This window comes from Hippoglossus hippoglossus, chromosome 19, assembly GCF_009819705.1.
Source record: "Hippoglossus hippoglossus isolate fHipHip1 chromosome 19, fHipHip1.pri, whole genome shotgun sequence".
Classification (NCBI taxonomy): domain Eukaryota; kingdom Metazoa; phylum Chordata; class Actinopteri; order Pleuronectiformes; family Pleuronectidae; genus Hippoglossus; species Hippoglossus hippoglossus.
The window spans coordinates 15,339,221-15,353,866 of NC_047169.1; the positions used below are offsets into that span (position 1 = coordinate 15,339,221).

General features: G+C 44.2%; 1 protein-coding gene across 1 annotated transcript; it reads right to left on the minus strand.

The window, feature by feature from the left end:
• Positions 1–10,239: 10,239 nt before the first annotated feature.
• On the minus strand, positions 10,240–14,053 carry LOC117752917 (transcription factor Sox-9-A-like). Its single transcript, XM_034570648.1, has 3 exons — positions 13,230–14,053; positions 12,773–13,023; positions 10,240–12,622 (listed from the first exon to the last, which is right to left on the minus strand). The coding sequence occupies exons 1-3, from the start codon at positions 13,664–13,666 to the stop codon at positions 11,835–11,837; spliced, it is 1,476 nt and encodes a 491-aa protein (XP_034426539.1). The 5' UTR covers positions 13,667–14,053; the 3' UTR covers positions 10,240–11,834.
• Positions 14,054–14,646: the final 593 nt, after the last annotated feature.

Genomic DNA, 14,646 nt, shown 5'->3' on the forward strand with positions numbered 1-14,646 from the left:
GCTTTAAGATCTGAGTGAGGAAGAAGAATAAAAAAGATGATGATGATGTCTTACCTCTGCTCTCAGTGAGTGCAGATAATGTAATAATCCCGGATACAGATTGGTAAATGTAAATGTAAAATGTTTGGATGTTATGAAGGGCAACAGAACAAAACGGCAAGATGCTAGAATCAGTGCCAGAGAGGAAATACAGTGCGTTTCCAGGAGCATCAAAACTCCTCAAGGTGGAAAAGAGAAAATAATGGGGGGGAAATGCTTGATTAACAAAATATTCAAGAGATTTAGTTTAAATGAAATAAAAAATCACATTTAATGGCATAAATGTACATTTATATCCCCTTAATTTAAGATATGACATCAACAATATTGATGTTGCACTGGATATTGGGACATTTAAGCCAAGAGAAATCTGAAACTTTTATTTGTTTGACTGAGTCTGATTTACCTTTTGTTAAAGATTCATTCTTTACTCTGCATTTTACTTTATTTTCATTTTATGCAACTTTATACTCCTTCTTCAATACATTTCAGATTAAGCGTTGCTTTGCTATGACACTAACCAGTGGTGGATAAAGGAACTGGCATTGGCAACACATTGAAACTCTGACAGGACATTTCTACATAATGAGTACTTTAACATTTTTGTATATTTTGCTCATAACATGTTGAATGCAGGAGTTTTACTCATATTGGAGATTTGATGAGACAATGGTATTTTTTTTCTATTGCTCCTGACAATCCTTCAGCCAGGTGATGAGTTAACTGGGGACCGACACAGGCTGAAAGTCTTGTTTGCAACGGACATGTTGTATGAGAAGAAAAAAATTAAAACACTGATCACACATGATGGCATCGAACGGCGACCGCAGCTTTCCACTCGGAGTTGTTCATGATTCACAGATGCCCGTTTCCATGGGAGACCAGGGAGCCGCTGCTGCTACGGCCACCCAACTGTGTCAAAGTGTAGTAAAAACTTCCAGAGCGGCTTTTCCACATTGATGTACAGTTTCCGCTGTGATCAGAAGTAGTTCTCAGGGAGGGCCAGGAGGTTTGTAAAGAGGGGTCAGTCGCCACACACACACACACACACACACACACACACACACACACACACACACACACACACACACACACACACAGACACACACACAGACACACACACACACACACACACACACAAAGGTCAGGACCGGGTCCAGAAAGGAAGGAAATGAGTAGGGCACGCATGGGGCTCTCACATACATATACAAATAAAAAGGGGGCAAAAGAGGTGTGTGTGTGTGTGTGTGTGTGTGTGTGTGTGTGTGTGTGTGTGTGTGTGTGTGTGTGTGTGTGTGTGTGTGTGTGTGTGTGTGTGTGTGTGTGTGTGTGTGTGTGTGTGTGTGTGTGTGTCCATAGCCATGTAGTTATTCACTGGCATATGTTTTGACTACAGAAGGTCGGAGACAGTCGTGCAGTAAAAGCCGCCCCGGAGCACCATAAAGCCAACTCTTGCACCACATAATTTTTTTGCCTCTCAGCTGAATTAGCAAAAACAACGCAGCTCTGCATTGTTTTTAATGATGAGTCGATTTTCAGAGCGGGGCTCACGTCGTGTTTTTCATTTTCCCCTGTGTTGCCGGGTGGCTGCAGAAGTGCAATTAAAGCCATTGTTTCATTAGGGGCACGTTGCCTGTGAGCAGGAATTAAAACCAACCACAACACAGCTACGGTGCCCTGTCGGGTGCACACAGTGTTTTGTGGTCGTCTCACACTCACACCCACACACAAACACACACTCAAACCCAAATTCCCAGCAGTTAGTACCCTATCAAATTTTCCTTCTTGCTTGTCAACAATCTCCTCTCTCAAACTCTCTCTCTCCCTCTCCTTCTTTCTTTGCATTTCTCCATCTGTCTGTTTTACCCCTCTCTGCGTCTCCATCACAGGCTCTCGGTTTCGAACCCTCCTTTAGTCTTTGTGCTGCACTTTGCATTTGAAAGGACCACCCATGGGTTCACGAGGGGGCAGACTCTCTGAGAGGAATTGCTTTAGAATATTAATTGTTTTTTTTTTGTCTCCTCTTCTTTTTTCCCCTCCTGGGAAAACTGCCCACATTATCACTGCCTGCCACTTTCATGTAAAACCCCTGTTCAAACAACGCTTGGGAGTTATTGGCTGCAGTTTGCACAGACTCATCAGCACTGAACAAGCAGAGTGGGGTTGTTGTTTTATTGGAGTTCTAATATTATCTTTTTTTTTTTTTTTTTCAAATGTCATTTAAGTTTATGCAGCTTTTAAATTGAGCGATAAAGTCCTGATATCACTTGTAATAGATTTTATGATGCTATAATTCATGATTGTAACTCTTTCCCTCCACATCCCTCCAGCATCCATTCCCACACTCTCCTCTAATATTCCGCTATCTGCTTGTGACGCTACAGGAAGTAAAAAGTGTCCATGTTTTGTTTTTTTTACCTCCATCCCTGCAGCCGCCTGCGGATCACGTCGGATCAAGTCCATCTCGAACGCAACTACTAATTTCGTTGTTGTGCCTTTGGGGCAGTGGATTCTTCACCTGCTGCTCGGCCATCTGGATGAGAGTCGTAAGAGTCAAGCGGAACAGTCCATTTGTGGGCCATTAAAACAAAAAGCAATATGCACATGGTCATTTCGCCCATCTTTTAGTGTTTGATTTCATTTCTGTGGCAATGAGTGCATCAAGGCATTCTGTGTATATACTTAGATCCATAAGTCTGTTTATTGATGTGCGTAGTAGTAGGCATTTTTAGTTTAATTATATACAAGTTTTCTCTTCTGCTTAATTCACAGGAAAGTACCTGGTAAAATACTGAAATTTAAAAATAAAATGTGATTTCTTTTTATATAGTAGTGGACAGGAGCATTTTTTCACTGGCATTATATATCATATGGAACAATAATCTTAGGGTATCTTCCCACATTGATTTTATTTTGGGAATTAACCCATTTAAGGCAGAATGGCATTCCTCGCTATACTCGTAGCCATCCTGCCTGTCACTCCACCCTGCACCACATCACGTTACCGCATCTACAGTGACCTCAGAGACTGATGAGATAAACATTTCTACCCGGACCCTCCCTGCCCCAGCTCAAACCGAAAACCCCAGCAGTTCCCCCCAGCGGCTGTCATGCTCCGTCTTTCAAACCCCTCACACTGCTCCAACAATGGTGTGGTCCTTAATTGTCAGCCGTATCAAGCCTCTAACCGGACTACCCGTCTGGAGGGGTATCGGATGGTAATCAGGACGGCAGGCTGCTAGGCTGCAGTCAGCGCTGTCGCTCAGTGCCTCTGACGTCACAGCGGCATGCCCATGTGATTAGTTCTGGTTCGAATCCAGCTGACCTGCATTGTCACCCGTGATCAGTGTCCTGCAAATGGGACAAACATTGTTCACTTAGAGTTCGTAAAGTAGAACAATGTGTTGAGATGCTGGGCAAAGTGGTTAGAAGCTGGTGCTGCCATCCTGTCTGGAGCCTGGATCACCAGATATTCAAAACATGGTTGTGTAGTCCTATAGATTAGGAATAACATTGAAGTATTACATATTACATACACACACACACACACACATATATATCTTTTAATCAATGAAATTTACTTTACTTCATTCCATTTTAAGGCTATGAAACGGTTTTTGTATAAATTTTCTTTAATGTAAAAGAAAAGAAAACAATGGACACATGTTTCTTTATGGACTTACTTTCCACAAGTCATATTTAGACATGAAGATTCAGTCGCTTTGATATTAAGCTTCCTCCTCAACTCTAATTAAAAGTATTAGAAAATTATATTTAAATTACTCATTTATCTTTCTACATCAAAGGTTACACTTGATAATCCAATGAAGATGATATTCCGATTAGATTACACACAAAACCAACGCAAAGGCATGAATAGTCTCATCACTCACGCCGGACAATGCAAACTGTACAGGTGACACGAAGCAACAGGCGTGAAAATCTTCTCATTCGCTTTACTCGCTCGATTTTCAAAATATTTGACCTCTAGCGAAGAGTTTGCATGGTGTGATGTCCTGAAAGCCAATCAGCGTTGAGAATGAAACTCATTGGAGATGGGTTCTGGCACTGACTCGGGCTAGCAGGTCTTCAAAGCGGCCACTGGTCAGCCTTGGATAATGCTGGAAACAGGAGTCATCCAGACGGTTGGAGAAGAATGTTAAATTCCTAGAGCTGTGTGCTGGTTTGGGAACCAGCAATTGAACTCCCTTCAGCCAGTAGTTCTCCTCTGTAGGAGAAGGGGCGAATATTAGCAAGTGGCAGGAGTAAACACAGTGATGCTCAGGCCAAATTTTACGTGACCAGAAATTTCACTTTGCATTTGGTGTGAACGCAGAATTACACTTGTCTCTGTGTTTTTCTTGGAACTATGTGTTATAATTCTGATAATCTGGACCAACCATTTAACGTTGCTCCACACCTATAAAGTGTGTTCACTCATCTGCTTGGATTAAGCCTTAAAATGCTCTTAAAGTACTGTCAGGTTGTTTTTTTTTTACTTTCAACACACAGTTTACCCACGTTTCTGATGCACCACCTGTGTGAGTGTGCGGGGCCTTTTTAGGAGCTTTCTTTCAGTGGCATTGTTTAATGAATCCAGCAGACCTTGATTCATTAAACACAGGGTTTTGTGAAAGGTTTTGCTTGTAACTCTTGGTTGTGTCTGTTTCTTTCAACAAGTGGTGATTGTTCATCAAAAGGAAAGATAATGGCAGATAATCATCGGGCTCTAACCACTTTGGCACGTGCACCTCTCTTGATAATGTTGGAGCGTGGGATGTATGTAGAGCTCTCTGTCATCGCAGTTTTATTTGGCCGAGACGTTGCTCATGCCTGTGATGTTACGTGACTCGTCTGCTTGGCTGTCTGCTGTGGAAAACATCCATATGAAACATGTCATCCGCTTGTTACTACCATTTCCCCGAGCCCTGCGAGCGCTGCAGAGGCTGATGTTTTTTACAGATGGGACGATGTGCTACTTGCTCTCGGCCGCGGTCGGCCCACTCTCCACCGTTTGATGTCCGCCCATCCGCCTGTCCCTCTTGTTTACTTTCTTTCTTTCTCATTCCTTGATATCTGAGAGCGGGGCCCTATGCCTCGAGAGCACAGGGTGAGATGTTCTTGTTTTCTGTCTGCAAACCTTTTCTTTTGCTAATAGTTTAGACACCTATTCACCTTACTTGACCTCATGTAATATCTTGTGTTGAGTATGACCATTCAAAGAGAAGCAGTAAACCAGTGTTTTGCCAAATTTAGCCAGGAACTAATTCAGTGTATACCTCTGCCAACCTAACGCCTTATCTCACCATGTTAAAGAATGTGAAAAAAACAATCCTGTGCCCCCTCATCCGGATCCACTCTGTAATTTAATGTGTTCCCCCCCAACATTTCATGGACATCTGTTTACTCGTTTTTGAGTAAACCTGGAAAGCAATGAAAACAAAACCTCCTCAGAGGTCAAATTAGCAATACACTTGCATCGTAAATGCAGACGCATAAGTATCGCTACATACACACATAATATTCATTCTGGGCATATCCAGATGTCATGTGACCTGTTAACATTATTATTATTTATTTATTTTTTGCCATAAGCAGTTGCGTGGTTGACAGGTTCGAAACATAACTCATGTGTTTATGGTGCTGCATCACATGGAAATATGTTGGATTGTTTGTCCATCATTTTATATCATGCACATGTCCAGCCTTGCAACTTTAAGCAGCAGGTGAATGCTGCAAAATGAAGTAAACAGGCACATTACAGTGTGATGATACAAATTATCTTATTAGGGCGAAAATCCATCGTCATCGCGATATCAACATGCGCGATAGACGTATCGCAAAGACTGCGAGAAATGGTGCTCAATGTGCCATGCATTCACGCTTTGCATGCCAATCAGATGGAGCCCTAATGCCCAGATGATAAATAAAGATATTCAGATCAATGACGTTAAATCATTGGAAGAAGAGAATAGAGACTCTCTCTCTCTCTCTCTTTCTGTTGTAACTTTTTGACTTTAAAGACTTTGTTTTCTTTTACTTTACTAGGACAATCTAGCACATTCTCCTGGCAAATAAGCAATGGCACACATATATATATCTGTTGTTTTCATCTAATGATGAACCCAATAAAGCACGTTGCCACACCAACAATATTGGATTCCTTGTTCTTTGAGCAACTTGAAAGTGGATGTTGCAATTAAAACCCCCTGCAGCCAACCTCCACTGGATGGACGATTTCTTTCCAGCCTCGTTCTGCCTCAGATGCCATCTCCGCATACCTCTTCCTCTCGTTCACTTCATCAACAGCATTCTCCCAGGGTACTGTCAGTTCTACTAAGTACACAACATGCAGGGTGTCGGACCAGAGTACCAGGTCAGGTCTTAGGGTGGTGGTGACAATTTGTTTTGGGACTATAAACCGCCGGCCTACATCCACCAGCATTCCCCAGTTTCCGGTTTGCTCCAACTGACCACTCGTAATGTTTAGTTAGGGTTGGTAATTTGTTTCTGAAACACTTTTTATCTTATTTGTTGAAATCCTCCTCACGCCCTAGCGTCAGTTGCCCTCCCAGGCTTGTAATAAACACGTGCTTACCTGTCTGTCACTAACCGACCTGCCTGCTGCTCTCCCCCTGCCCATGCTCTCACTGTGCATGACCGCCTGACCGTCTGAGTCTAGAGCCAGAGAGACATACACCGCTGAAAGAGAGATGATATGTGAGTGAGTCACAGAAAAGTCGTCTTCTAGCAGTTGGGGGAGTAGATGTGACAAAAGTACGAATGGGAGGGAGTATGTTTTGGTTGCATATTTTCAAAGTGCTTTTCCAGCCTTAACAATCCTTGCTTTTTTCTACGACTCACTCACTACTAATCACGTTTTTAGCGTCAAACTGTGCCGCAATGCTGCCGTAACTTTGCTAACCTAAATCTTTGTAGTCCTCACGAACGCCCGACAAATTCATGAGATAAAACCAGCCACCGTTGCGCTATGTATCTGTTCCTCCAACTTCCCTCTTCTGATGCAAATTTTAAATTGGAGGAAATTTGGATGGTAAACTTAGCGTGAGAAAGGGCTCTTTTGCTCAGTTGTGTGTGCTGGATGTTAGTCATTTGTTTTCATCTTACATTATTGCGTTTTGTGCATCCATATGCTTTTGTTGTTGTTTAGTGATTCATGCTAGACTTGGTGGTTTGTACTCGTACTCATTAGCTGTTGCAAATTGTTCAAATTCCAGGTAATTGAGGGAATTTTGTTTTTTACCGATGACAGCGCTTTGTGTTACTAAAGGTCAACAACTGCACACAATCGTGTCACGTAACCGCAGCCACCTCTCTCAGTAGTACACGTTGCTGCTGTCAACAGTATGATTGATGCTTCTTCCGTGTACTTGCAATCCCTGCACTGTATCATGTGTCTGCATATTTGTATGTGTGTCAAGAGCCTTCACACGGATCCAACTGCCTCCATCTGATGTATGCAAACTCAAAATGTACAAATTTTGTCAGCACCATAAGTCTATAGCTCTCGACTGACGAGTTAACAGACGATCATTCCTTCTCTTTATAAGTAACACATCATGAACATGAAGCTGAAAAGCCACAGTCCACAAAGTCACTCTTGGCTTCATCTCTGTCTCAACTGATGGTCTGTGTTCAAGAGCTCCCTCCAATGAGTACGAAAACACAGTGTCGCCTAACACATAATCCACATCATAGGAAAATGGTGTTTGGTCCCCCGGCAGCGTGACATCACTCAGTGTTTCCCTTCCTCGACCTTTGTCAGACGCCAGCTCCGAGGACCCGACGGGAGGGGTCTGCCGGTCGGAGCAGCACGTGCCTCGTCAGATATTCAATATCTAATGTGTCAGAAAACTAATGAGAAACAACGTGAAAGAAGTGCCCGGGCTTCTTTTTTTCCTCCGTGCTGCTGTTGATCTTTGCTCATTAATTAGTTGTGATAGCTGCGGTTGCGAGACCTTGAAGGGACACCAAGAACAAATCCACAGTTCCGTAACGAGGAAATCGTAGCGTTCAAAAAGTTTCCTCGCATTTGAGCTCCCTGAATATTAAACAGCACATTTTGTGGTGTCGTGGACAAGTCCAAGGTCTGCAGAACTTTGCAGAAGGTTTAAGGTCTGGAGAGCTGAAGCTTGAACAGGCAGTCAGTTCAGGCAGCAACAGATTCAGGGTTTTCATTAGGGATATTATTCCTGTTGTGATTTCTAGTTGTCAAGAAAAATCCTTCTCATCAAAAGAATTTAGATCTCATTAAAGCATGTTGTAACTTCTTTAATTTACTCCATGTAAAGATGTTTTTTGAGAATTGTTGCAGCATAGTGTCATTGTTTCTTGTGCTACACCTGGACCCATAGAAAAAGACAAATACATTCTTAAAATAGACATCTAGTTAAGTACTTAAGATAAATAAACAAAGTATAAAATACTACAGTGTGTACCATTTCCTTGGCAGGGTTGAAAAACAAAATTTTAGAAAAGGGGAATGATGTGCCGTCTACACTGCAAAGAGGATCATTCTTCTGCTATAAGAACAATATGCAAACAATGACCTTCCTATTTACTACACAGCATCAACCACTGTCACGCTGCTCCACAGCATTTACAGCCTTAGGTGAGTTTGCACAATAGTTGGGCCTTTGTAGAAACAGACACTGCTCGACAAGGACACAAAAACTGTAATAGAAAAGACAAAAGTACACAATAAAAATGCCATAATAATAAAAAAAAAAATTCTCAAGTGCAAGTGCTAGCCAATCAAACTGCGTTAAAGGTTCAGTGTAAGATTTAGTGACATCTAGTGGTGAAGTTGCATGTTTCAGCTGAATCCCCCTAACCTCACCCTCCCCTTCCAAACATGTCAGAGAACCTGTGGATCCTTCAGTTTTCATAAAAACTCAAAAGGTGTTTAGTTTGTCCAGTCTGGGCTACTGTAATAAACATGGCGGCCTCCGTAGAGAGGACCCGCTCCCGCTGTAAATATAAAGTTTTTAAATATAAAGGGCCTATTCTACGGTAAAGAAAACTATGTTGTGTGTTAAACTGAGATTGCTGTTGTCAAGCGTTAACGCTATGTCTACGTATAAGTCCAGTATTACTGACATATTCTAAGTTTATTCTGGTCAAATTAGTAGCACTGAAACCAAAGATTACTGTTGTTTTTAATTAATCCATCTATTACTTTTTTACATGATCATACACCAATGTAAAACATCACAATCATTACATTTTCCTAGACCTGAAGATGAGGTCAGCAAATGTCTTAGTTTTATCAAACCAACTGTTTAAGATCCAAAGATATAAAACCGACAAAAGCAGCAAAGGGTCTCATTTGAGAAGCTGGAAGCAGCATTTATTTTTTTGGGGGCCTTTTGGTTTGAAAATGGACTTGATTGATTGGTTGATTTGTCAGTTAACCAGACATTTCAATCATCTAAGCTCCAGCTTATGTTATTAAACCATCAGTCTTCACAGAACGGCACTTTTGAAACGACTCGATTCCTTTTCTTCGACTTTTATTGCACAGAGGTCTTCATGAGGAAGCCGTGACCTCTGACACAGTCAGCACTAAAAGCACAAAGTTGATATTTATTGAAGCCTGTTGCACTGGATTGCGTGCGTGCGTGCGTGCGTGCGTGCGTGTCTCCAAACTTTCAGAAACTAATAAAAACCAGCCTGACCTTAGATATCACTTTGACCATTTTGATGGATTCTTTTGTTTTGAAAACTTGAACACATGACGTAGGAATTAAGGTTTAGTAGCTTGGGCTTGTTTCGTATTAATCTGTAACCCCCACAAGGATTTTATCTTAGTGGGACGTGTCCACTTTTTTTTTCTTCCACCACTATTGAAATAAATTGAGATAATTTTCAGTAGTTTTAAGGCACTTACTATATCAAGTGCCTCCATCCAGGTCCCCCAGAGCCTCACAGCCCCCTGCTGCTACCAGTTGATGGGTGGAGAGGGAGGAAGAAAATAAAGAGGAAAAGAAAAAAACTTCTGGGAAAACAAACAGTGGTCCTGCGTCTTGGCACTCTTCTCTTAACCCTTTCACTCCCTCCGGCTTGTGGAGAACACAACCTTACTCCGGGCTGCTTCGCCGTCGTGTTTTTTAAACACCACGATGTTGCGTAACTGAAGGTCTCCTGAGGTTTATTCTGAAAGATGAATGACACACTTTCTTTCTTGTTTTTGTTTTTAATAGCATTTTCCTTTTTTATTGCAAATACATATACAAAAGATTCTTTGAAGACAGTACAAATACATGGCGGGATGGGGGGGGGTGGGGAAGGAGGCGTATTGGGATCCTCGGGTTCTTTGATATTGAGAGAAAAGGAAATGGAGCTTGCAGAGCAGAAAGAAAAGGGATGGTCCCTCTGGTGATCGCACAAACAAAAAAGGCCTGACAGGAGGAAAAAAAACGGAGCGTTTTCCAGTTCTTTCAGCCATAGTTTAAAGTCAAACTCAAAGAAATTCACAAATAACAAATAAATCGTACACGTTTTCGTAAGATAGCCCACCCCGGACCCTCAGAAAAACACAAATACATACTTAAAATAGACATTTAGATAAGATAAATAAACCAAAAATAAAAGACGATTACAGCGTGTACCTTTTTTCTTCTCTCTAAGTACCCCCTGGGTTGAAATTCTAAATTTAAAAATAAGGGGAAATTATATGCCGTCTACACCGCAAAGAGAACAATTCATTAGTTATAAGAATAGTATGCAAAATAATTACTTTGAAATAAAATTAAAGCTAATAAATAAATAAAGTTTGAAAAACGAGACTTTGACCTGGGCGGGGGGAGGAGGAGGTTGAGGACACCAGCGTGGTGGGAGACTGCAGGGGGGGGGGGAGACCCGAGGGGTCAAAGGTGACTTCCTGTAGCTGTCAAACACACGCCGTTAGACGGTAAGTGTAATCTCAGCTGTGGCACACACACACACACACACGCAAACACTCGCACATTTATAAAAAGTTTGAGAAAATGTAAAATCCAAGGCACGGAGGGTTGGAAGGGGGGGGCGCAGTCTCCCCCTGACAGGACAACACAGCGTTGTGAAACAGAGTCCGTCTCTCTTTCTCTGCATTGCCAACAGCTTTTTTCAATGATCATGACACATTACTTGAGAAGGAAGAAAAAAATAAATTTGACAGCATTAACAGCTTAAATGCAAACCATACTTGCTGAACGGCACCGGGAAAAAAAGAAAAAACGACAACAGAACGTACAGAAGCCGTCGTATGAGATCAAACGGAAAAACCAGACGCCTCACCACCTGCGTGTAGGAGTGTCGCCACTGACCTGGTTTGAAAAATATAAAGCTTTTTGGTTTTTCTATCTACAGGTACAAATAATTACCCAACCCCCTCCCCTCCCTCCACCCCCATGGGTTACAAACTGCCAGCGTATGAAGAAAAGAAAAAAAAAAGAGAAAAGAAACATAAACAGTACCTACGGAAATATCGACAATCAATAAGTCCTCACAGAGGATTTTCTTAAGTCTCTCCATCTCTCTAAAAATATATATATTTATAGTTTCTATCATGGTACAATAGCAAGGCACGATGTGAGCCAATCACAAGTCCAGCTCTCCTCTGCGTTGAATTCAAGTGTCTGATTCAAGGGAAGAACTCTCCCTGGAGTAAAGTGTTTTTGGAATGTGAGTTTGTGTGTTTTGATCCGATGTGTGTGGCTGTACATCTCATTGGGTGTGTTTGTGTGTTTGTGTGTGTGTCTGTGTGTGTGTTGTCTCTCAGTCTGCCGGGCGGCTCATGGTCTGGTGAGCTGGGTGTAAACCGGAGCCTGCTCCCAGTGCTGCGGGCTGCTCTGCGGGATGGAGGGCACTCCTGTGTTGTCGGCGATGGGCGTGTACATGGGCCTCTGGCTGGGGCTGCCCATGTAGCTGAAAGTCGAGTACAGCCCCGAGCCCTGCCCAGCCCCCGCGTGGCTGTAGTAGGAGGCCGCGGTGCCGCCCCCCTGGTGGTCGGCGTAGTCGTACTGCTGCGCCCGGGAGATGGCCGGGTAGGAGGAGGAGGGGGGGCTGTAGTGCTGCAGGTTGAAGGGGCTGTAGGTGATGTGCTGCGGGGAGCCCTGCTGCTCGCTGTAGTGGCTCGGACTCAGCTGCTCCGTCTTGATCTGGGTCCTTTGCTGGGCCTGAGCTGCCTCTGAGCCGCCGCTGGTCAGGGTGTGCTGCTGTCCCTGCTGGTTCTGGCTTTTGACCAGCCAGGCTGCGGCACCTCCCGCCTGCGGGCTGACAGGGGCGCCACTGCTGATGCTGTAGCTGCCGGTGTAGCTGACCGGCGTGGCGTTGCCAGGGAGGCCCGGGTGGCCATTAGGCGGGAGGTACTGGTCAAACTCGTTGACGTCAAAGGTCTCGATGTGGGAGATGACATCGCTGCTGAGCTCACCGATGTCCACGTCGCGGAAGTCGATGTTGAGCTGGCGCCCGCCGGGGCCTTCGGACAGAGAGCGGATGCCCCCTTCACGCTTTAGGTCCATCTTGACCGAGCTGACATCTGTCTTTGGGGTGGTTGGAGGGGTAGGGGGCCCCTGGGAGCCTGGAAATACAAAAAACAATACAAATGAGCACGTGTTAGGGAAGGAATCCTCTAAATTTCAAACATGGTGGTGTGGGCAGGATTTGGGGCAATTATGCAAGCACTGGGGGGATAAGTGCAACTACTAGGAAGACCTTTCTCTCCGCTCACCTGAGTGTTCACCCGGAGAGTGCACCTCTCCCATGCTGGAGGCCGGGGAGTCCGCCTGCTGCAGAGCTTTGAAGATGGCAGTAGGAGAAATGTGCGTCTGCTCGCTGCCGTCCTCCGGCTCGCTCTGTCCGTTCTTGACCGACTTCCTCCGCCGGGGCTGGTACTTGTAGTCCGGGTGATCCTTCTTGTGCTGCACCCGGAGCCGCTCAGCTTCCTCCACAAACGGCCGCTTCTCGCCTTCGTTGAGAAGTCTGTTCGAAAGGAATAGCGTTAATGTAATACTTTACTAAAACAAAACATTCCATTTGGAGAAGGGACATAAAGTGTTTTAAACCAAATAACTGTTCAGTTTAAACAATAATATAGGTTATAACACAAATTTAAGTTAAGATTCATTGATTAATTCACACACACACTGCATCCTAAACCCGTGCGTAAAAAGAGTTTTCACACATACCTCCACAGTTTCCCGAGAGTTTTGCTGAGCTCCGCGTTATGCAGGTGTGGGTACTGATCCGCCAGCTTCCTGCGCGCAGCCTGAGCCCAAACCATGAAGGCATTCATCGGTCTCTTAACGTGAGGCTTGTTCTTATTAGATCCGTTAACGCGCACCGGCATGGGCACCAGAGTCCAGTCGTAGCCCTTGAGCACCTGGGACACGGCTTCGCGGATGCATGCGGGGAACTTATCTTCCTCGTCCTTCTTGAACTCGAGCAGGGTCCCGTCCGCCCGGAGCAGCCCGTTCTCCGACGGCCGGGTGTTCTCGGTGTCGGAGCCGGAGCCGGACGGGCACGGGGAGCCCGCGGAGTCCTCGGACATGCTCGGGCTCGGGGCATCAGAGATACACTTGTCTTGTTCCTCCGTCATCTTCAGGTAAGGGTCGAGGAGATTCATACGCAAAACTGTTCGTTGCCAAAATTACGCGTGAAACGGGTGAGTTCTGAGGGCTCTCACGAGAGGAAGACAGCCTCTGAAAGTCACTTTATCTTTCCAGGATGAGTCTGAGAGAAGTGCACAGAAAACAGCTGATACTCAGTCTCTCTCTCTCTCTCTCTCTCTCTCTGCTCCGGCGCGTAAAAGCGATTTGGAGAACGAGTGTCTTTACGCACGGACCTTCGCACCGGTTCCCTGGTCGAGTGCGTCGGTGCAAATGGATCCGCACTTTAAAAATGGCACAAAAACCCAGTCAGCTGATGAGAGTTTTCTCTCAACTGTGCAGGACGAGACGGTGAAAATGCTCCGTTCCAGTCTCCGAGTACAATCCCCAGGACGCGCGAGTGCTTTGAACTGAGAGCGTTGTGCGTGCAGCGTTTATAAGAGCGTTACCATGCCGCACAGGAAAGCCCGAACCTGATTGGCTGGCAACGTGTGACGCCAAAGTGGAGGAATTTGATCTCTCCCTCTTAACCAGCACAGAAAACACAGAGACACTTTCTCTAACACACACACACACGCACACGCACACACACGCGTGCGCTCGCTGCCCTCCAGCCAGTATATTCTGCATGCTGTTTAATTCTGCTGCTGGATTATTTTATATATCTACACATAATGTATAAGGAAAGAGTGATTTCATTAAAACATATACTCTCACTTTTTTTAATGTCATGGCCATCTTTAAACTCCAACTGACCAAAAATGATCATTCTATCATGAAGGGATGAAGCAAAGAAAAAAAAAATCAGTTAACTATGTTATTTATAACATCTGTCATCCTAACCAGCATTAGCAGTTTTCTGATCCTACTTTTAAAACTTTTAGTTTCTTTCTCCACACTGGTACACACTGGTACCTACAAATACATAATCTCGCCAATAGGGGGAGACAGCAGACCTCTCTCCTGTTGCTGAGAGCAGGAGGAGGAGGAGGAGGAG

Excerpts from the sequence above, each read along its gene's own strand:
- LOC117752917 (XM_034570648.1), bottom strand. The coding sequence starts at position 13,666 with ATGAATCTCCTCGACCCTTACCTGAAGATGACGGAGGAACAAGACAAG. Across the intron at positions 13,024-13,229 it reads ACTCTCGGGAAACTGTGGAG|ACTTCTCAACGAAGGCGAGA; the intron begins GTATGTGTGAAA and ends CCTTTCGAACAG. Across the intron at positions 12,623-12,772 it reads CTCTCCGGGTGAACACTCAG|GCTCCCAGGGGCCCCCTACC; the intron begins GTGAGCGGAGAG and ends TTGTATTTCCAG.